At 51.2% G+C, this 23,734-nt stretch overlaps 1 protein-coding gene across 3 annotated transcripts in view; it reads left to right on the top strand.

Annotated features, from left to right (window-relative positions):
* LARP1 (La ribonucleoprotein 1, translational regulator) overlaps positions 1-23,734 on the top strand; it is a 130,193-nt gene that overhangs the window by 56,741 nt on the left and 49,718 nt on the right. For all 3 annotated transcript variants that reach the window (XM_075344311.1, XM_075344310.1, XM_075344312.1), the window contains exons 4-8: positions 4,045-4,204; positions 4,583-4,711; positions 8,637-8,789; positions 15,517-15,679; positions 19,708-19,852. In XM_075344311.1, the coding sequence (XP_075200426.1) occupies positions 4,045-4,204; positions 4,583-4,711; positions 8,637-8,789; positions 15,517-15,679; positions 19,708-19,852 (750 nt within the window). The remainder of the gene's footprint in view (positions 1-4,044; positions 4,205-4,582; positions 4,712-8,636; positions 8,790-15,516; positions 15,680-19,707; positions 19,853-23,734) is intronic.

The raw sequence follows: 23,734 nt of genomic DNA, 5'->3' as shown, positions 1-23,734 counted from the left end.
GTTTGCTACGTTTCGTTATTGAAGACGAGCATCTTCAGTTCGTAACCCTGCCCTTCGGTCTGGCGACAGCCCTACGGGTTTTCACCAAGTTCAGGGCAGCAGTGGGAGCAGTCCTGCACTCTCAGGGTCACTCGGTGATCCTTCCTTGGACGGTCGACTTGTCAAGGCACCCTCTCAAGAGGCATGCCAACACAGCCTGAGCGTAGCGCTGGAGACTCTCCAGAGTTTCGGGTGGATCATCAACTTCTCAAGGTTAAATCTGACACCGACCCAATCGCTGACATATCTGGGCATGGAGTGTCACGCTCCCTCAGCGATAGTGAAGCTTCCGCTGGACAAACAGCGTTCACTACAGACGGGGGTGCAGTCTCTCCTTCACGGCCAGTCACACCCCTTAACACGCCTCATGCAGAGGCAGTCACTTTCGCGCAGTTTCATCTGCGTCCACTCCAATGTGGCATTCTTTGCCAATGGGATGGGAAGTCGACGTCCCTAGAAGGAACGTCCCCCTTCTCAGACGGTCAAGGACTCTCTTCAGAGGAGTCCATCCTTCAAATCAATGTGCTGGAAATCTGGGCAGTGTATCTTGCCCTGCAAGCCTTCCAGCCGTGGCTGGAAAACACACACATCCGAATTCAGTCGGACAACTCCACAGCGGTGGCATACATCTACCACCAAGGCGGAACACGCAGTCGGCAAGCCTCCCAGGAAGTCCGGCGGAGTCAGATGGGGGTGGAAGACAGAGCATCCACCATATCCGCAGTTCACATCCCGGGCGCAGAAAACTGGGAAGCAGACTTCCTCAGTTGCCAGGGTATGGACGCAGGGGAAGGGTATCTTCACCCGGACGGTTTTCAGGAAATCTGTCAACGCTGGGGGATGCTGAACGTCGACCTAATAGCGTCTCGGCACAACAACAAGGTTCCGATTTTCATGGCGCGGTATCACGATCAAAGAGCTCTGGCGGCAGACGCCTTAGTTCAGGTTTGGTCGCAGTTCCAGCTACCTATGTGTTTCCCCCTCTGACACTGCTGCCCAGAGGGCTACGCAACATCAGGTCCGTTTGCCGCCGCGCCATCCTCATCGCCACAGACTGGCCGAGGAGGTCGTAGTCCCCGGATCTGTGGCATCTCACGGTCTGCCAACCGTGGGCACTTCCAGCCCGGCCAGACTTACTGTCCCAAGGGCCGTTTTTTCCATCTGAATTCTACGGCCCTGAACCTGACGGTATGGCCTTTGAGTCCTGAATCCTAGCGTCTTCAGGATTATCTCAGGACGTCATTGCCACCATGAGACAGACTAGAAAACCGACGTCTGCCAAGATCTACCACAGGATGTGGAGGATATTCTTCTCTTAATGCTCTGCTCAGGGAGTGTCTCCCTGCCCATTTGCATTCCCTACTTTTCCTTCCTTCCTGCAATCTGGTTTGGAAAAAGGTTGTCACTCGGCTCCCTTAAAGGACAAGTCTCAGCGCTATCTGTATTCTTCAGAAGCGCCTAGCACCACTTCCTCAGGTACACACGTTCCTGCAGGAGGTTTGTCACATTGTCCCTCTGTACAAACGGCCGTTGGACCCATGGGATCTGAACAGGGTACTAATTGCTCTCCAGAAGCCGCCCTTCGAGCCTCTGAGAGATGTTTCACTCTCTCGACTTTCCCAGAAAGAGGCCTTTCTGGTAGCGGTCACGTCTCTTAGGAGAGTGTCCGAGCTAGCAGCGCTGTCATCCAAAAGCTTCCTTCCTGGTGTTTCACCAAGGCAAGGCAGTGCTGCGCCCGATTCCGGAGTTCTCCCTAAGGTGGTATCCCCCTTTCATCTCAATCAGGATATCTCCTTACCTTCCTTTTGCCTCATCCATTTCATCGATATGAAATGGATTTGCATTTGTTGGATCTGGTGAGAGCACTCAGAATCTACATTTCCCGCACGGCGCCTCTGCGCCGCTCGGATGCACTCTCTGTGCTTGTTGCTAATCAGCGTAAAGAGTCGCAGGCTTCCAAATCCACCCTGGCTCGATGGATCAAGGAACCAATTCTTGAAGCCTACTGTTCTGCTGGGCTTCCGGTTCCATCAGGGCTGAAAGCCCATTCTACCAGAGCCGTGGGTGCGCCCTAGGCATTACGGCACCAGGCTACGGCTCAGCAGGTGTGCCAGGCAGCTACCTGGTCGAGTCTGCACACTTTCACCAAGCATTGTCAGGTGCATACCTACGCTTAGGCGGATGCCAGCTTAGGTAGAAGAGTCCTGCAGGCGGCGGTTGCCTCCTTGTAGGGAAGGGCTGTTTTACAGCTCTAACATGAGGTATTAATTTACCCACCCAGGGACTGCTTTTGGACGTCCCAATCGTCTGGGTCTCCCAATGGAGCGCCGAAGAAGAAGGGAATTTTGTTACTTACCGTAAATTCCTTTTCTTCTAGCTCCAATTGGGAGACCCAGCACCCGCCCTGTTTCCTTCGGGATTTTTGGTTGTTTTCGGGTACACATGTTGTTCATGTTGAACGGTTTTCAGTTCTCCGATGTTACTTCGGATTGAATTTGTTTAAACCAGTTATTGGCTTTCCTCCTTCTTGCTTTAGCACTAAAACTGAGCAAGCCCGTGATCCCACGGGGGGTGTATAGCCAGAAGGGGAGGGGCCTTACACTTTTTAGTGTAATGCTTTGTGTGGCCTCCGGAGGCAGTAGCTATACACCCAATCGTCTGGGTCTCCCAATTGGAGCTAGAAGAAAAGGAATTTACGGTAAGTAACAAAATTCCCTTCTTTGCCGACAGCCATTTAATGTCTATGGGGGCCTTTTGGGGGGTGTTTTATGAAATCCAATGCAAAATTGTCAACATTTTGCCGCCAGTGGAACTTGTTCTTTTGCAAAGGGTATATGGCAAGTTTTTCCATGGTGTAAAATTGCTCTATATGTAGCCAAAAATGGATGAATGAAGCGGAGGAAATGTCAGCGGCTTTGATTTGCTTTTCTGGCTTTGGTTGGGGTCTCCACAGTCCGGCTCCCACCACTCTGCAGATCGCTATCACTTTCTATTCCTGGAATACCCCTTTAATTGATTTGGCTTGCTCTATAGCTTTCATTTACATTGGAGGCATTGATTGAGGCTTACACCATAATGCTATTAGCTGACATTCAGGACTCCAGGAAAGCGGTGTGACAGCCCTGTTACAGGCTGTGTAATGATGGGGGACAATTCGGGACCTTCTCTTTGCAGAGTTTTCCCAGCTGAAGACAATCGGTAATTGTGACCGTGTCCTATGCAATATGGGTCACCCCCCCGCCCCCCGATCCAATCACCTGACCAAAGTCTGATGACTAATTTCCGAAATGTACAGCTTAAATAAGAAGCTGTTGTCCATATCTGCGGATAAAGGGGTTGTCTCTTTTCAGAATTTTTTCCTTCGTCTCCTTTAGTAGTAAAAAACAAACTGTGCCTTACTCACTCTCCCCTGGTTCCATGGTGAAGTCTCCCACCTCGACAGCAAAACAGTGAGTTGGCTCGTGCCATCATCTGGAGCTCACCGATTGTCTGCAGCGCTGACACCACATTGACAGCGCTGCAGTCAATCGGTGAGCTCCAGATGATGGCACAAGCCAACTCACTGTTTCGCTGTAGTGCTGTCGAGGTGGGAGACTTCACCATGGGACCAGGGGAGAGTGAATAAGGCGCAGTTTGTTTTGTTTTTCTAATACTGACATAGTTTATAGGGGAAACATTTCTGAAAGGTGGCAAATCACTGTTTCTCCCTGTATTGACTGTGATATACGCAGGAGCTGCATGTAAATCCATGAACCCCCCAAAGTATTACCTGGCCATGTGGTGGGGATACATCCATAGGACTTTCCTTGTCAGGGCACGTCCCCTTACAATATAGGGACGGTTTCATGGCCGTCTCATTTGGACCTTTACATGAAGGGTTTGGCCAGTAAATAAGTGTTGCACTCCCTAAAATACCGAATTATGAAGGTTGCCTATATTACTTATTATGTACCATATGAGTTCAGAAGGGTAACTTTTTTTTTTTTTTTTTTATCGTGCCTTTAGCCTCCCCCGAAACTACCGCCGGCCCGAAAGTCATTTGGGAAGAAGGAGATGAAAGAAGAGAGTGCCGACGGGAAGGAAAACCAAAGAGTAAAATCTGACGAGTCCAGCGAGGAGAAGAACGGGGATGACGATGGCCAACGATCCTCTCACAAAAAGAAAGGTGCCTTATATTCTCTATATTTTGGACCCATAGTCGGTGTATACAGCCCTCCTATGAGCTGGTTAGCGATTCCGATAAGGTTTGCGGATTTCACCTTTGTAAGATCATGCAGTGTTTTTACTATTCTATGTGATGATATATATAAAAAAGTTATTTATGTTTGTAAAAAAAAAAAGTTTTATATATATGTGTATATGTATGGATATATATGTGTGTGTGTATATATATATACATATATATATATATATATATATATATATATATATATATATATATATATATATATATATATATATATATAATTTATTATATTATATTATATTTAATATATTGATTGTGTGTGTATATAATTTATACTGGACATTTGTCTTTTAACAGGAAATAAGCACAAGTGGGTCCCGCTGCAGATCGAAATGAAACCCGAGGGACCGCGAGAGAAGACCGCTTCAAGGAACAATCGTCAAAATGAGCAACCGCGTCCTGCCCTCAACAGGAGCGACCCAAAAGGTACCATTACCTCCCTGTTTCTGACAGTATATATACCCTGCATTGTTGACACAAAAACAGGTTATGGCTTTACAGGTGGTGACTTCAGACAGGATAAGCCACTGTCACATTCACAATTTATGTCCTTTTAAATTGCTTCAGCAAATATTGATTTTTTTTTTTTTCCCTTTTTTTATTCTTCCCTCTTTAAGGTATGTTTGGTTATAAAAATTTCAAAAAGCTCCCATGAGCAGAATAGAAGGCATGAAATTGCCCACAGAAGACAAAACGCCAAAGGATAAAAATATGGAGGGGAATAAATACCAGAGGGAACACCAAAAAGCTATCATTAAATATCCCATCAGATCACAATATAAAAATAAATGAACGAAATAAAAGAAAAAGAATTAACGTTCCGATAGCAGATATCTATATAATAATAAAGTGCAATAGTGCTCAAGTAGAAATACTGCAACGAAGACTGCAAGGATAAAGCAATAGAGGAATATAGAATACTTAGAAAGAGGGTCTGTGGAACTTCTCAGCCCAACGCGCGTTTCGTCTTGCGTTAACTTCCTTGGAGGAGGGGGGTTAGTGATATGAATGTTTGGTTATAAGATGTGACTTTCTTTCCTGGTTGTCCTCTTTTTAAAGTGAGGTGTAATTAATATGCCCTGTAACTTTCATAAAGCTAATGCTACTTTATATGAAGGTTATGATATAATCTAAAATTATCAACTACCGGATTTTCCGGATTGTAAGACGCACTTTTTTTCCCCTCCAAAACTGGAGGTAAGATGGGGGTGCATCTTACAAAACAGATATGGCTTACAAGGGAGGTAGTGGTGGAGCGGGGTCATAGAAGGCAGGGTCACAGGATGCGCTCGGGGGTGTCTTTAATCTGCGGGCGGGCTGTGGGGGGGGGCTCAGAGGAGTGGGTCTCAGAGGAGGGGGGTGTTGCAGCTCAGGGGTATCTGCGATACAGTGGGCGTCACTGATTTGCCGGCGGGCTGCGGGGGTGTCGCGGCGGCTTGATCTGCCAGCGAGCTGAAGGGGTGACACTGCAGGGGAGCGACTCACGGGGGTGGTCACAGGATGGGATGTCTTGACAGCGGGTGCATTAAACTGACTGCCTGACGGGTGTATTAAACTGACTGAATCGCCCGCGGTTGACGCGCTGGACTTCAAGAAAATAGCTGCGGAGTCCTATCTGCGCACGTGCCACCTCCGCGGCCATTCTCTTGAAGTCCTCGTCAACCGCGGGCGATGCAACGGAGCCCGCATTTAGATCAATGGCATACGCCGCCGGAACACCCCGTCCTGTGACTCTTGTGAGACGCTCCACTGCGGTGTCACCCCTGCGACCCACCAGCAGATAAAACCACCGCAGCCCACAGGCAAATCAATGGCACCCGCCGTAACGCAGACTCCCCTGAGCCGCAACACCCCCTCCTCTGAGCCCGCAGCATAGCCCTGCCTCCTGTGACCTTCCTGAGCAGCTCCACCACCGACGCTCCCCCCTGGTGAGCACTTGGATTATAAGACGGACCCTCATTTTAACATTAAAAATTATTTTTTCCTATTTACCTCTTCTAAATTTGGGGTGAATCTTATAAAATGAAAAATACTGTTTGAAAATAACAGTAAGGCTAGTTTCACACTTGCGTTGGACGGGATCCGTAGCATTGCGTTGTGTGACACATGCAACGGATGCGTTGCAAATAGTGGCACAACGCAATGCTACGGATCGTACAAAACGGAAAGCTTTTTTTTTTTTTTCTTTTCTTTTTAGTTTACCGGCAGCCGACTATTGTGAACGATCAGCTGATCGCTCTTAATAGCCGGCGGCCGAGCGCTCTCACATGCCGGCGGCCGAGCGCTCAGCTGAACGTTCGGCCACCGAGAAATAAAATAAAGTTTGTGATAAACAAAAAAAAATGAGCATGCGCAGTGAAAAATAAAGGTTTCTGCTGCTCAAAAAAACGTTACATGCAGCGTTCCATCCGCCCGACGCTCACTGACGGTCAGCGTCAAAACAACTGATGCGCTGCGGGGCGGATACAATGCAAGACCATCCGTTGCTATCCGTCGCTAATAGAAGTCTTTGAGGAATATAACGGTTTCCTGTAACGGTTACCATAATTCCTCAATACTGCGAATAGCAACGGATCCCATCCAACGCAAGTGTGAAACTAGCCTTAGATAAATGGTTATCTATCACATTTGGTGGAGAATGCGGGCACAGTTATAACTGGAGATGCACGCTAAATGGGCACTGAATCATATTCCTTAAAAGGGTTTGTGTTAACCCGTTAAATTTGGGGAAAACCAAGCCAGTTGAATGGTACCAGCCCTCAGCAGGATATAGGGCTACCAATATAATATGAAAGACTCAAGGATGACACGTAAAGGGTAAATGGACACAGGAGGCAGAAAGCCAATTGCATTTTGTATCTGAAAGGCTAATTGGAGCCATAGCAAAGGGAGTGTGACTATTAAGTGTCGCCCAAGGAGCCCAGACACGTCCAAACCTGTCTCCAGGATCTGAAGGCGTTTCTTTCCATAGACATTACTCCGGGCGGCCTCTGCTGCTGCGGCACAGCTACTTTCAATTGAACGAGGCTGAGCTGCTGTAGAACATGGATACAAGGGGAACGTTTCTGATATTAACAGCGTTTTTGGTCAATGATTGGCGCTCATCGCCCCATTTATACATTTCTACTGATTGAATGAGACCCAAAAATCATTGACCGCTAATCTCCTCTTGTAAACAGGGATTGTACTGCCGACGATATGGGAACAAATGATCATTTGTCTGCACCTACTGCCAATTTTGGGTCTATGTAAATAGAAACAATTGAGCATTCATTGACTAGGTATATTGCCTATCAGTAGAGGGGTGCAAACCAATTTGCATAGGGAGGGGGGGTGCAAACCAATTTGCATAGGGAGGGGGGTGCAAACCAATTTGCATAGGGAGGGGGGGTGCAAACCAATTTGCATAGGGAGGGGGGTGCAAACCAATTTGCACCATCTTTCAACTAATCACTGCTTGTTATTGGTAAATCAGCATTAAAGGGGTGTTCCCATCTCCAAGATCCCAATATATAGTAGGTGTAATCATATTACCAAATACCTCCAATTAGAAATGTAGTATCTAGTTCTTTTGATTAACCATGTCTTACCTAATGTGCAGGGCATTGCAGTAGTTTAGGTATCCATGGTTACAACCACTCATATAGTGAGTTAATTACTTGTGGTTTTAACCATGGATACCTAAGGAGTTGGGAATACCCTTTTAACGCTGCAATTTCCCTTTTTTAAGAAGTATTCCACTTCAAAAAGTGAAAATTTCTTCAAAGTTGTGTACATTGTCTTAGGCCCCCTTCACACATCCGTGTGACGTCTGTTTTCACATGTACCAAAGACACAGGCACTTGTAGACCTATTAAAATCACTAAGTTTGTGCACATGTAAATATTTTGACATGTACCGTGTGCTCAACATGGCGTTGTCAGTTTTCTATCGGCAGCACGAGTGTCACACTGACAGCACGCTTAGATATACCGGAGAAAAAAGGTCACATAAAAATAAATTTTATATACTTACCTTTCTCCGGCGCTGCTGACTCTTCCTGGCCCGCTCATTATGCCTCATGAATATTCACTGCAGTCAGCGCGGACCCGGAAATAACAGCAGCTAAGGTAAGTATACAGCTCATGCTGTTGTTTGCTATCCAGTTGTCACATGGATAGCACAGGGACAGCACACGTAGAACACTGACCTTCACCATGGACTGTGCAAAATGTTCATGTTTTGCACGGACGTGTGAAGGAGGCCTTATGCATGCCGGCAATGCCTGCACATTATTCAGGATTTCTTCTGCCAAGGCTAAAATTTAGATGGCAAAAATATGAGCTTCTAATCCATGTGTTTTCCCCTGTAGCTTGGTATCCTGATAACAAGCAGGAGAGGGACTGGCCCGATTACGACGACGCTTCCAGTGTGAAAAGTGAAGGTACAATCCGAGGTGGCTTCAGAGGAAGGGGCCGTGGACGGGGAAGAGGGAGAGGACGTGGTGGACGTGGGGGCACTCGGTGTAAGTTCTATGTTCACGTTTTAATCCTACCAGTAAAAGATTCCATACTAACCCTACAAATATGCAATAGTCCAGTAGACCTGTAGTGGTGTGTGCTGTGTCACGTCCTGTTTTATGGACCCGCTTTGGCCCTCCTGGTCTATTTCTGTCCCCAAGTAATTATATATATATATATATATATATATATATATATATATATATATATATATATATATATATATATATATATATATATATATATATATATATATATATATATATATATATATAATTACATGTATATGTAACCTCGCTGTAAACAAGACCCCATGTTTAGCTGCTAAAGTGAGAGGTTTATTATGAGGATCCATACTCACCGTACAGCTGGCACTTTTACTTTAATAACAGGATCAGTCAATTAACCCCTTACCTGCAGCAGTTAAAGCTGACTAGCATCAAAGTGGTTTTCATAATATAATCCCATCTCCTCCTCCGTGATGTATGCGCCATCGCTGCGGTCAGGTTGGGTAGAGCCACAGATGTTAATAACTTTGTACAGTGAAATATATATTTAAATAATTAGTATTATTATTTTTAGTATTATACTATTAGTATTGTATTATTATTATTATACTAATAATAATAATTAATAATATACTATTATTATACTTATTATATTATACTATTAATAATATTATACTATTTTATTATTATTCTATTACTATTTTATTATTATTATTATTCTATTATTATACTTATTATGTTATACTATTAATAATATTATACTATTTCTTTGTCGCTCCATTGGGAGACCCAGACAATTGGGGTGTATAGCTTCTGCCTCCGGAGGCCACACAAAGTATTACACTTAAAAGTGTAAAGCCCCTCCCCTTCTGCCTATACACCCTCCCGTGCATCACGGGCTCCTCAGTTCTAATGCTTTGTGCGAAGGAGGCACACATGCACGCATAGCTTGCATGCACACATGCACGCATCCTAATCGGTCTCCAGGCACTGAGACCGTGCTCCATCCACAGCCCCTGGGGATTCTGCTGGACAAGGAGCCGAGTATCACAGGGACAAGGCCCTGCTACTTTGAGGTACTCTGTGTCCCCGTGGGGACCGCGCACAGACACACTGCAGCACTGTTGGGTGTGTTAGTGCACCGGGGACGGCGGCACTGACCGCGCTTGTGCCATTACACACTCCAGCGTAGCTGGGTGTGTTAGTTTATTGGGGACTGCCGCGCTGACCGCCGCTGCCATTTTTACACTGCGGCGCGGCTGGGACTGTTAGTGCGCCGGGGACTTCCGCGCCGACCGCGCTTATACGCCGGCCGCGCTTATCACTTTAGTCCCCGGCTTTTGCGGCCTAGTCTCACTGTTTCCCGCCCACAGGCCTGTCAGTCAGGGGAAGGGCGTGACGCTGCACAAGACGTCAGCGCTGAGAGCTGGAGCATGCTTTGCATACTCCACCCCTCTCACTGAGCACAGTGGGGACGCCGGATTCCCGCACTTTCTGGAGCACGCCCACGGCCCCCTCCTCTCCACAGGACGCCGGCAGCCATTCCTGTCAGCTTTTCTGTTGCTGGAGAGGGGAGACAAGCTCTGGGGGTCCCAGACAGGGATTCTGGTGATCACATAAGCAGCACCTGAGGTGCTGACCCCACTAGTGCCGAAGTGTACATATATATTTATATGCTTGTATGCTATACATTGCACTGTACGGTCGCACTATTGATTTTTGGCTATATACCCTCCTGGATTGCTCAGAGGAGATAACAGCATGTTGTCCCCGAAAAGCAAGGGTGCCAAAGCACAGGTTTACTATGCTGCCTGCACCGCATGTACGGCTATACTACCGGCAGGTTCCACAGACCCTCATTGTGTGCAATGCACGGCCCCTGTAGCACTTACTAAGCCGGAGCCTCTGCTAATGGTGGCCCAGGGAGACCCACCTGTTAACACTGTCCAGGTGACGGGGACGGAGTTGGCAGTTTTTGCTGATAGACTTTCTGAGACTATGGCTGGGATGCTCGAAACCTTGCAGTCCAGACCGGTATCTCAGACCATGGGCACCGTTGAATCTTGCACCCTGGTCCCCCCAGTTGGACCGACAATGTGCTCCCGGGGTGTCTCATAGGTCCCAGGGTGAAGGCTCTGACACGGACCGCAGTCCCAGACCTCCTAAGCGAGCTCGCTGGGAGCTTCCCTGGACATCATCACATTGTTCAGGGTCTCAGCAACTCTCTGTATGATGAAGCGGAGGTAGCTGATCAGGATTCTGATCCTGAGGCCGCTCTCAACCTGGATACACCTGATGGTGACGCCATAGTGAATGATCTTATAGCGTCCATTAATCAAATGTTGGATATTTCTCCCTCAGCCCCAACGGCTGAGGAGTCAGCTTTTCAGCAGGAGAGATTCCGTTTCAGGTACCCCAAGCGTACATTGAGTACGTTTCTGGACCACTCTGACTTCAGGGAGGCAGTCCAGAAACACCGAGCTTGTCCATAAGCGTTTTTCCAAGCGCCTTAAGGATACACGTTACCCTTCCCCTCTGACTTTGTCAAGGACTGGGCTCAGTGTCCCAAGGTGGATCCCCCAATCTCCAGACTGGCGGCTAGATCCATAGTTGCAGTGGAAGATGGGGCTTCACTCAAAGATGCCACTGACAGACAGATGGAGCTCCGGTTGAAATCCATCTATGAAGCTATCGGCGCGTCTTTTGCTTCAGCATTCGCAGCCGTATGGGCACTCCAAGCGACCTCAGCGGGTCAAGCGCAAATTGACGCAGTCACACGTACGTCTGCGCCGCAAGTGGCGTCTTTAACCTCTCAGACGTCGGCATTTGCGTCCTACGCCATTAATGCTGTCCTGGACTCTGCGAGCCGGACGGTGGTTGCGTCCGCCACTTCGGTGGCAATACGCAGGGCCTTGTAGCTGCGGGAATGGAAGGCAGATTCTGCTTCCAAAAAAGTGCTTGACCAGTTTGCCATTTTCTGGCGACCACTTGGTTTGGTGAGCGATTGGATGACATCATCAAACAATCCAAGGGAAAGGACACATCCTTACCCCAGGCTAAACCGAACATACCCCAACAGAGGAGGGGACAGTCGAGGTTTCGGTCCTTTCGGGGCGCGGGCAGGTCCCAATTCTCCTCGTCCAAAAGACCTCAGAAGGATCAGAGGAACTCCGATTCATGGCGGTCTAAGTCACGTCCTAAAAAGACCGCCGGAGGTACCGCTACCAAAGCGGCTTCCTCATGACTTTCGGCCTCCTCACGCCGCATCCTCGGTCGGTGGCAGGCTCTCCCGCTTTTGCAACTCCTGGCTGCCACAGGTAAACGACCGTTGGGTGAGAAACATTCTGTCTCACGGTTACAGGATAGAGTTTCAGCTCTCGTCCTCCGATTAGATTCTTCAGAACATCCCCGCCTCCCGAGAGAGCTGATGCTCTCATGCAGGCGGCGGGCACTCTAAAGGCAGAAGGAGTGGTGGTTCCGGTTCCTTTTCAGCAACCGGGTCACGGTTTTTACTCCAACTTGTTTGTGGTTCCAAAGAAGGACGAGTCTTTCCGTCCGGTCCTGGACCTAAAACTGCTCAACAAACACGTAAAAAACAGGCGGTTCCGGATGGACTCCCTCCGCTCCGTCATCGCCTCAATGTCCCAAGGGGATTTCCTGGCATTATTCGATATCAAAGATGCTTATCTCCACGTGCAGATTGCACCAGAGCATCAGCGCTTCCTGCGTTTCGCCATAGGGGACGAACATCTTCAGTTCGTGGCACTGCCTTTCGGCCTGGCGACAGCCCCACGGGTTTTCACCAAGGTCATGGCAACGGTAGTAGCGGTCCTCCACTCTCAGGGACACTCGGTGATCCCTTACTTAGACGATCTGTTTGTCAAGGCACCCTCTCAGGAGGCATGCCAACACAGCCTCAACGCTACTCTGGAGACTCTCCAGGGTTTCGGGTGGATCATCAATTTTCCAAAGTCAAATCTGACACCGGCCCAATCGCTGACATATCTTGGCATGGAGTTTCATACCCTCTCAGCGATGGTGATGCTTCCGCTGAACAAACAGCGGTCACTGCAGACAGGGTTGCAATCTCTCCTTCAAGGTCAGTCACACCCTGAAGCGCCGCATGCACTTCCTGGGGAAGATGGTGGCAGCAATGGAGGCAGTCCCTTTCGCGCAGTTTCACCTGCGTCCTCTTCAATGGGACATCCTACGCAAATGGGACAGGAAGTCGACGTCCCTCGACAGGAACGTCTCCCTCTCTCAGGCAGCCAAAGATTCCCTTCGGTGGTGGCTTCTTCCCACTTCATTGTCGAAGGGGAAATCCTTCCTACCTCCATCCTGGGCGGGGGTCACGACGGACGCGAGTCTGTCAGAGTGGGGAGCAGTTTGTCTCCACCACAGGGCTCAGGGTACGTGGACTCAGCAAGAGTCCTCCCTTCAGATCAATGTTCTGGAGATCAGGGCAGTGTATCTTGCCCTAAAAGCTTTCCAGCAGTGGCTGGAAGGCAAGCAAGATCCGAATTCATTCGGACAACTCCACAGCGGTGGCTTACATCAACCACCAAGGCGGAACACGCAATCGGCAAGCCTTCCAGGAAGTCCGGCGGATTTTGATGTGGGTGGAAGCCACGGCCTCCACCATATCCGAGGAGATGCCGCCGCGCCATTCTCGTCGCTCCAGAATGGCCGAGGAGGTCGTGGTACCCGGATCTGTGGCATCTCACGGTGGGCCAACCGTGGGTACCAGACCGACCAGACTTACTGTCCCAAGGGCCGTTTTTTCCATCTGAATTCTGCGGCCCTCAACCTGACTGTGTGGACATTGAGTCCTGGATCCTAGCGTCCTCAGGGTTATCTCAAGAGGCCATTGCCACTATGAGACAGGCCAGGAAACCAACGTCTGCCAAGATCTACCACAGGGCGTGGAAGTTATTCTTGTATTGGTGCTCTGCTCAGGGAGTTTCTCCCTGGCCATTTGCCTTGCCCTCTTTTCTTTCCTTCCTTCAATCCGGATTGGAAAAAGGTTTGTCGCTCGGCTCCCTTAAGGGACAAGTCTCAGCGCTCTCTGTGTTCTTTCAGAAGCGCCTAGCCAGGCTTCCTCAGGTACGCACGTTCCTGCAGGGGGTTTGCCACATAGTCCCTCCTTACAGGCGGCCGTTAGAACCGCGGGATCTAAACAGGGTTCTGATGGCCCTTCAGAAACCACCTTTCGAACCTTTGAAGGATATCTCTCTTTCTCGCCTAGTTGCGGTCACATCACTTCGGAGAGTGTCTGAGCTAGCAGCGCTATCATGCAAGGCTCCTTTCCTGGTGTTTCACCAGGACAAGGTGGTACTGCGCCCGGTTCCGGAATTTTTTTCCGAAGGTGGTATCCCCCTTTCATCTCAATCAGGATATCTCCTTACCTTCTTTTTGTCCTCATCCAGTTCATCAATGTGAAAGGGATTTGCATTTGTTAGATCTGGTGAGAGCTCTCAGAATCTACATTTCCCGTACGGCGCCCCTGCGCCGCTCGGATGCACTCTTTGTCCTTCTAGCTGGGCAGCGTAAGGGATCACAGGCTTCCAAATCCACCCTGGCTCGGTGGATCAAGGAAACAATTCTCGAAGCCTACCGTTCTTCTGGTCTTCCGGTTCCCTCAGGGCTGAAGGCCATTCTACCAGAGCCGTGGGTGCGTCCTGGGCTTTGCGGCACCAGGATACGGCTCAGCAGGTGTGCCAGGCGGCTACCTGGTCGAGCCTGCACACTTTCACCAAACACTATCAGGTGCATACCTATGCCTCGGCAGATGCCAGCCTAGGTAGACGAGTCCTTCAGGCGGCGGTTGCCCACCTGTAGGAAAGGGCCGTTTTATGGCTCTATTACGAGGTATTATTTTACCCACCCAGGGACTGCTTTTGGACGTCCCAATTGTCTGGTTCTCCCAATGGAGCGACAAAGAAGGGAATTTTGTTTACTTACCGTAAATTCCTTTTCTTCTAGCTCCAATTGGGAGACCCAGCACCCGCCCCTGTTCCCTTCGGGCTGTTGTTTTTTCGTGTACACATGTTGTTCATGTTGAATGGTTTCAGTTCTCCCATAATTCTTCGGATTGAATTTACTTTAACCAGTTTATTAGCTTTCCTCCTTCTTGCTTTTGCACTAAAACTGAGGAGCCCGTGATGCACGGGGGGTGTATAGGCTGAAGGGGAGGGGCTTTACACTTTTAAGTGTAATACTTTGTGTGGCCTCCGGAGGCAGAAGCTATACACCCCAATTGTCTGGGTCTCCCAATTGGAGCTAGAAGAAAAGGAATTTACGGTAAGTAAACAAAATTCCCTTCTTTATTATTATTCTATTCTATTACTATTTTATTATTTATTATTATTATTATTATTATTATTATTATTCTATTATACTAATAATAATAAATAATATTATATCTTATTTATTATTAGAATAAAATAATGCTAGAATTAAATATAATTCTATTTATTATTTATTATTATAATATTATATTATACTATTAATAATATACTATTATTATTCTATTATTATTCTATTATTTTATTATTATTTTTATTATTATTTTTTATTCTAATACTAATAAAATTATTCTATTATACTTATAATTATAATTATTATACTATTAATAATATACTATTATTATACTATTATATTATTATTATTCTAATAATAATAAATTATTCTATTTTTTTTTTCTACAATTTTTTATTCTCCACAGCTCATTTTGACTACCAATACGGATACAGGAAATTTGATGGTAGCGATGGGCCCCGTGGTCCGAAATACTCCAGTAATATCACCTACTACTATGACAACATGAGCAGTTCTGAGCTGTACAGTGTTGATCAAGAGCTGCTCAAGGATTACATCAAGCGACAGATGTAAGTTGAGTCTTTGGATATATATATATATTTATTTTTTTTTTCTTTGTTGAGACTGTCCCGGTCTCTTTAATAAATGTGTTTTTTGGCATGGTGAATTTGGTGGTGAGAGGGCGGTTGTTTGAGCCTCCTACATTGACTGAGCATACATTTAACAGAACGGAGCATGTGCTGTAATTGGCGATTGTCCCATCTGGAGCTTGCGCAGCTATTGCTCTACTCCTATGGGGCATTTCACAGCCCCATTCTCGGGATCTGTTCAAGTGTTCTGACCCCATAATTCGATTTGTCTTCATGAGCTGGTTCTAACAACCACTTTACAATGCATGATGGAGGTGGATGCGAGTGTAAGGCGCGGGCTCAGGAGCTGATCCCGCTCTGTTATACAGCCAGCACCCGCCTCTAACAGCAGCGATCAGAGCTTGCTAATAACGCTGCCATTTAGCCACTTAAAGGTCACTGTCCAGTAGTGACGTTTTAGGGACTGATCCTGGTGGGTTTATTTGTTATTGCACTTTTGTGCAATTATCAAAATATAAAGTGACTTAACCAGTAAGTTAACCACTAAAGAAAGGGGGAAAAATGTGAAACCGCCTAAGGTCTCCAAACCACCACTCAAAAAAATGCAATAAAGAACAATCAAAATATGGTATATACCACAAAATTCTACCAATGAGAACTACAGTTTGCCACAAAAAATGAGCTTTCACTCTATGCCATCACCGGAAACGTAAAGCAACACATCCCACAAAGCAAGAAGCCCTCATACAGCTGTTTATGGAAGAACTAGAAGGTGGCCCGATTCTACGCATCGGGTATTCTAGAATTTACGTATTGTGTAGTTCATGTATGATTTTTGTTATATATATATATATATATATATATATATATATATGAGAGATGTTGTTGTGTGTAGTTACCAAGTGTTTGTGTAGGCGCTGTACATGTTCTGGGTGTTGTCTGGGTGTGACGGGGGGTGAGAGCGGTGTTGTATGTGTGTTGCGTTGTTTGTGGAGCGCTGTGTGTGTGTTGCGCGGTTTGTGTGTGTGTGGTGTGTTTTGGGGGGAGGTATGTTTTGTGCAATGTGTGTGTTGTGCGGTATGTGCGTATATTTGTGTGTGCCGCGGTGTTTGTGTGTTGGGTGTTGTGTGTGTGCAGCGTTGTCTGTGTGTGTGGGTGTCTGTGTAGGGCAGTTGTTTGTGGTTCCCAGTGTGTGTGTGTGTGTGTGTGTGGTGTGTTGTGCAGTGCGCGTGTGTGTGTGTGTTTGTGTGTGTGTGCGCGCATCAGCCTCTCTTCTCTCAGCCTCCCTCCTCCCAGCCTCCCTCCTCCCAGCCTCCCTCAGCATCAGCCTCCCTCTCCCAGCCTCCCCAAGCATCAGCCTCCACCAGCATCAGCCTCTCTCCTTCCAGCATCAGCCTCCGCCAGCATCAGCCTCTCTCCTTCCAGCCTCCTCCAGCATCAGCCTCCCTCTCCCAGCCTTCCCCAGGATCAGCTTCTCTCCTCCCAGCCTCCGTCCTCCCAGCCTTCCCCAGCATCAGCTTTCCCCTCCCAGCCTCCCTCAGCATCAGCCTTCCCCAGCATCAGCCTCTCTCCTCCCAGCCTCAGCCTCTCTCCTTCCAGCCTCCCCCAGCATCAGCCTCTCTCCTTCCAGCCTCCCTCAGCATCAGCCTCCCCTTCCCAGCCATCCCCAGGATCAGCTTCTCTCCTCCCAGCCTCCCCCTCCCAGCCTCCCTCAGCATCAGCCTTCCGCTCCCAGTCTCCCCCAGCATCAGCCTCCCCAAGCATCAGCCTCCACCAGCATCAGCCTCTCTCCTTCCAGCCTCCCCCAGCATCAGCCTCTCTCCTTCCAGCCTCCCTCAGCATCAGCCTCCCGTTCCCAGCCTTCCCCAGGATCAGCCTCTCTCCTCCCAGCCTCCTTCCTCCCAGCCTCCCTCAGCATCAGCCTTCCCCTCCCAGTCTCCCCCAGCATCAGCTTCCCCAAGCATCAGCCTCCACCAGCATTAGCCTCTCTCCTTCCAGCCTCCCCCAGCATCAGCCTCCCCCAGCATCAGCCTCCCCCAGCATCAGCCTCCCCCAGCATCAGCCTCCCCCAGCATCAGCCTCCCCCAGCATCAGCCTCCCCCAGCATCAGCCTCCCCCAGCATCAGCCTCCCCCAGCATCAGCCTCCCCCAGCATCAGCCTCCCCCAGCATCAGCCTCCCCCAGCATCAGCCTCCCCCAGCATCAGCCTCCCCCAGCATCAGCCTCCCCAAGCATCAGCCTCCACCAGCATCAGCCTCCCTCGTCCCAGCCTCCCCCAGCATCAGCCTCCCCCTCCCAGCCTCCCCCAGCATCAGCCTCTCTCCTCCCAGCATCAGCCTCTCTCATCCCAGCATCAGCCTCTCTCATCCCAGCATCAGCCTCTCTCATCCCAGCATCAGCCTCTCTCCTCCCAGCATCAGCCTCTCTCCTCCCAGCCTTCCCCAGCATCAGCCTCTCTCCTCCCAGCATCAGCCTCTCTTCTTCCAGCCTCCCCCAGCATCAGCCTCTCTCCTTCCAGCCTCCCCCAGCATCAGCCTTCCCCAGGATCAGCCTCTCTCCTCCCAGCCTCCGTCCTCCCAGCCTTCCCCAGCATCAGCTTTCCCCTCCCAGCCTCCCTCAGCATCAGCCTTCCCCAGCATCAGCCTCTCTCCTCCCAGCCTCAGCCTCTTTCCTTCCAGCCTCCCCCAGCATCAGCCTCTCTCCTTTCAGCATCAGCCTCCCCTTCCCAGCCTTCCCCAGGATCAGCCTCTCTCCTCCCAGCCTCTCTCCTCCCAGCCTCTCTCCTCCCAGCCTCTCTCCTCCCAGCCTCCTTCCTCCCAGCCTCCTTCCTCCCAGCCTCCCCCTCCCAGCCTCCTTCAGCATCAGCCTTCCCCATGATCAGCCTCTCTGCTCCCAGCCTCCTCCAGCACGCCGTGCTCCTCTGCCGACACACACACCCAATCGCATCCACTCACACACACCCGATCGCATCCACTCACACACACCCGATCGCATCCACTCACACACACCCGATCGCATCCACTCACACACACCCGATCGCATCCACTCACACACACCCGATCGCATCCACTCACACACACCCGATCGCATCCACTCACACACACCCGATCGCATCCACTCACACACACCCGATCGCATCCACTCACACACACCCGATCGCATCCACTCACACACACCCGATCGCATCCACTCACACACACCCGATCGCATCCACTCACACACACCCGATCGCATCCACTCACACACACAGACACTGACGATATCGCACATACGCGCTGAAACTCACAACAACCGGAGATACCACATGCCTCTGGCCATGTGATCCTCCGTCAGGTCCCGGAAGGTCACAACAGCACAGTATCGAGGCCGAGAAGCAAGCGATATCGCCGGATGATGTGAGGTGTGTGAGGTGTGTGTGAGGTGTGTGTGTGTGAGTGTGATCTGATGTGTGTGTATGTTTGTGTGTGTGCTGTTGTGTGTGCGTGTGGATCTTCCGCCGCAGCAGGACCTTGATGCGCTTGTAACCATGCGAGCATGGTTACCAACGTATCCACACCACTCCCCTGCGAGCGGGGGCCGGGGGTGGGGGGGTGGGGAGTACAGTACTCACCTCCGTGACAGCCGTGTCAGTTCGGGGAATGCGCGGGGGGAGGGAGGGGGCGGGGCCAGAGCTAGCGTGCATTGCGTGAGGGGGGCGGGGCGTGGCGTGGCCGAATTGCCAATGCCTGCAGGGTGCCGGGGCGAGAGGCCAATCTGTGGGGGGGCGGAGCCTGGGCGAGCGGCTGGCCAATCCGTGTGGGGGCGCAGCCTGGGCGAGCGGCCAATCGGTGTGGGGGGGCGAGGCCATGGCGAGCCCAGCGGCCAATCAGCTTTGTGTCACCGTAAGGACACAATTTTGGAGCATGACAGACAGACAGACAGACAGAATAAAACAATTATATATATAGATAAAAAAGTTATGACTTATGATAACCATTTTATATATTTTTTCTGCGCTTTGTTTTCAGAGAGTATTACTTCAGTGTGGACAATCTACAGCGAGATTTCTTCCTGCGCAGAAAGATGGATTCTGAGGGCTTCTTGCCTATTTCGTTAATAGCGAGCTTTCACAGGGTGCAGGCTCTCACCACGGACATTGGGCTCATATTCAAGGTAAGGCAGTCACGCCTTTTTACCCTCCTGCCACCTGTCGCGCCTTTTTCCCCGCCGCTGGCGCCTTTTTCCCCGCCGCTGGCGCCTTTTTCCCCGCCGCTGGCGCCTTTTTCCCCGCCGCTGGCGCCTTTTTCCCCGCCGCTGGCGCCTTTTTCCCCGCCGCTGGCGCCTTTTTCCCCGCCGCTCGCGCCTTTTCCCCCGCCGCTCGCGCCTTTTCCCCCGCCGCTCGCGCCTTTTCCCCCGCCGCTCGCGCCTTTCCCTTCCTGCCGCCGCTCGCGCCTTTTTCCCCGCCGCTCGCGCCTTTTTCCCTTCCTGCCGCCGCTCGCGCCTTTTTCCCTTCCTGCCGCCGCTGGCGCCTTTTTCCCCGCCGCTGGCGCCTTTTTCCCCGCCGCTGGCGCCTTTTTCCCCGCCGCTGGCGCCTTTTTCCCCGCCGCTGGCGCCTTTTTCCCCGCCGCTGGCGCCTTTTTCCCCGCCGCTGGCGCCTTTTTCCCCGCCGCTGGCGCCTTTTTCCACGCCGCTGGCGCCTTTTTCCCCGCCGCTCGCGCCTTTTCCCCCGCCGCTCGCGCCTTTTCCCCCGCCGCTCGCGCCTTTTCCCCCGCCGCTCGCGCCTTTTCCCCCGCCGCTCGCGCCTTTTCCCCCGCCGCTCGCGCCTTTTCCCCCGCCGCTCGCGCCTTTTCCCCCGCCGCTCGCGCCTTTTCCCCCGCCGCTCGCGCCTTTTCCCCCGCCGCTCGCGCCTTTCCCTTCCTGCCGTCGCTCGCGCCTTTTTCCCCGCCGCTCGCGCCTTTTTCCCTTCCTGCCGCCGCTCGCGCCTTTTTCCCTTCCTGCCGCCGCTCGCGCCTTTTTCCCTTCCTGCCGCCGCTCGCGCCTTTTTCCCTTCCTGCCGCCGCTCGCGCCTTTTTCCCTTCCTGCCGCCGCTCGCGCCTTTTTCCCCCGCCGCTCTCGCCTTTTTCCCCCGCCGCTCTCGCCTTTTTCCCCCGCCGCTCGCGCCTTTTCCCCCGCCGCTCGCGCCTTTTCCCCCGCCGCTCGCGCCTTTTCCCCCGCCGCTCGCGCCTTTTCCCCCGCCGCTCGCGCCTTTTCCCCCGCCGCTCGCGCCTTTTCCCCCGCCGCTCGCGCCTTTTCCCCCGCCTCTCGCGCCTTTTCCCCCGCCGCTCGCGCCTTTTCCCCCGCCGCTTGCGCCTTTTCTCCCGCCGCTCGCGCCTTTTTCCCTTCCTGCCGCCGCTCGCGCCTTTTCTTTGTCGCTCCATTGGGAGACCCAGACAATTGGGGTGTATAGCTTCTGCCTCCGGAGGCCACACAAAGTATTACACTTAAAAGTGTAAAGCCCCTCCCCTTCTGCCTATACACCCCCCCCGTGCATCACGGGCTCCTCAGTTTTTATGCTTTGTGCGAAGGAGGCACACATGCACGCATAGCTCCACAATTTAGTCAGCAGCAGCTGCTGACTATATCGGATGGAAGAAAAGAGGGCCCATAACAGGGCCCCCGGCATGCTCCCTTCTCACCCCACTCTGGTCGGCGGTGCTGTTAAGGTTGAGGTACCCATTGCGGGTACATAGGCAGGAGCCACATGCTGTTTTCCTTCCCCATCCCTTAAGGGCTCTGGGTGAAGTGGGATCCCTAATCGGTCTCCAGGCACTGGGACCGTGCTCCCTCCGCAGCCCCTGGGGAATCTGCTGGACAGGAGCCGGGTATCGTCAGGCACAAGGCCCTGCTACTGTGAGGTACTCTGTGTCCCCTTGGGGACGGCGCATGGAGCGCTTGTGTTATACACGCTGCAGCACTGCTGGGTGTGTTAGTGCGCCGGGACTACCGCGCTGACCGCGCTTGTTTGCCGGCCGTGCTTATAACTTTAGTCCCCGGCTTCTGCGGCCTAGTACCGCATACTCCCGCCCCCGGGCCTGCCAGTCAGGGGAAGGGCGGGACGCTGCACTGGACGTCAGCGCTGAGGGCTGGAGCATACTTTGTATCCTCCTCCCCCCTCACTGAGCACCGTGGGGCACCAGATTCCCGCACTTTCTAGGGCACGCCCACGGCCCCCTCCTCCTCACAGAACGCCGGCAGCCATTCCTGTCAGCACTTCTGAAGCTGGAGAGGAGAGACAACACGGCTCTGGGAGGCCCAGGCAGGGAATCTGGTGGTCACACAACCGCTTTGGGCGGTCGGTAAGCCGCACCTGTTACTAGGTGCTGGCCCCCCTGGGTGCCGAAGTGTATATATATATATATATATATATATATATATGCTTATATGCTATACATTTACTCTGTACGGTCGCACTGTTGGTTTTTGGCTATATACCCTCCCGGATTGTACTCAGAGGAGACAACAGCATGTCGTCCGCAAAAAGCAAGGGTGCCAAAGCACAGGCTTACTTTGCAACCTGTACCTCATGTGCGGCTATGCTACCAGCAGGTTCCACCTACCCTCATTGTGTGCAATGCTCGGCCCCTGTGGCACTTACTCAGCCGGAGCCTCTGCCACTGGTGGCCCAGGTGGAACCACCTGCTACCACTGTCCAGGTGACAGGGACGGAGTTTGCAGTATTTGCCGACAAACTTTCTGAGTCTATGGATAAATGGTCTGCTAAGATACTAGAAGCCTTGCAGTCCAGACCGGTAACACAGGCCCCGGGCACTGTTGAATCATTGACCCCAGGCCCCCCTCGGTTGGAGCAGCAAAGTGCTCCTGGGGTGACTCATAGGTCCCAAGGTGAGGTCTCCGACACGGACCGCAGTCCCAGACCGCCTAAGCGGGCTCGCTGGGAGCTTCCCTCGACTTCATCACACTGCTCAGGGTCTCAGCAGGAGGACTCTCTAGAGGATGAAGCGGAGGTGGCAGATCAGGATTCTGATCCTGAGGCCGCTCTCAACCTAGATACACCTGAAGGAGACGCCATAGTAAACGACCTTATAGCGTCCATCAATCAGGCGTTAGACCTTTCTCCTCCAGCCCCTCCAATTGAGGAGTCAGCTTCTCAGCAGGAGAAATTCCGTTTTAGGTTTCCCAAACGTACAATGAGTACATTTCTGGATCACTCCGACTTCAGAGAGGCAGTCCAGAAACACCGAGCTTGTCCAGATAAGCGCTTTTCTAAGCGCCTTAAGGACACATGTTATCCCTTCCCCCCTGACGTGGTCAAGGGTTGGGCTCAGTGTCCCAAGGTGGATCCTCCAGTCTCCAGACTGGCGGCTAGATCCATAGTTGCAGTGGAAGATGGGGCTTCACTCAAAGATGCCACTGACAGACAGATGGAGCTCTGGTTGAAATCCATCTATGAAGCTATCGGCGCGTCCTTTGCTCCGGCATTTGCAGCCGTATGGGCACTCCAAGCTATCTCAGCTTGTCACTCGCAGATTAATGCAGTCACACGTGCCTCTGCTCCGCAGGTGGTGTCCTTAACCTCTCAGGCGTCGGCGTTTGCGTCCTACGCCATTAATGCTGTCCTGGACTCTGCGAGCCGTACGGCGGTAGCATCCGCCAATTCGGTGGCAGTCCGCAGGGCCATGTGGCTACGTGAATGGAAGGCAGACTCTGCTTCCAAAAAGTTCTTAACCGGTTTGCCATTTTCTGGCGACCGCCTGTTTGGTGAGCGATTGGATGAAATCATTAAACAATCCAAGGGAAAGGACTCATCCTTACCCCAGTCCAAACCAAACAGACCTCAACAACGGAAGGTACAATCGAGGTTTCGGTCCTTTCGGCCCGCGGGCAGGTCTCAATTCTCCTCGTCCAACAGGCCACAGAAGGGTCAGAGGAACTCCGATTCATGGCGGTCTAAGTCACGTCCTAAAAAGACCGCCGGAGGAACCGCTCCCAAAGCGGCCTCCTCATGACTTTCGGCCTCTTCAAACCGCATCCTCGGTCGGTGGCAGGCTCTCCCGC

This window comes from Anomaloglossus baeobatrachus, chromosome 4 (assembly GCF_048569485.1).
Source record: "Anomaloglossus baeobatrachus isolate aAnoBae1 chromosome 4, aAnoBae1.hap1, whole genome shotgun sequence".
Taxonomy (NCBI): Eukaryota; Metazoa; Chordata; class Amphibia; order Anura; family Aromobatidae; genus Anomaloglossus; species Anomaloglossus baeobatrachus.
Note: the sequence above shows the minus strand (reverse complement) of the source record. Positions and strands in the feature narration are given on the sequence as shown.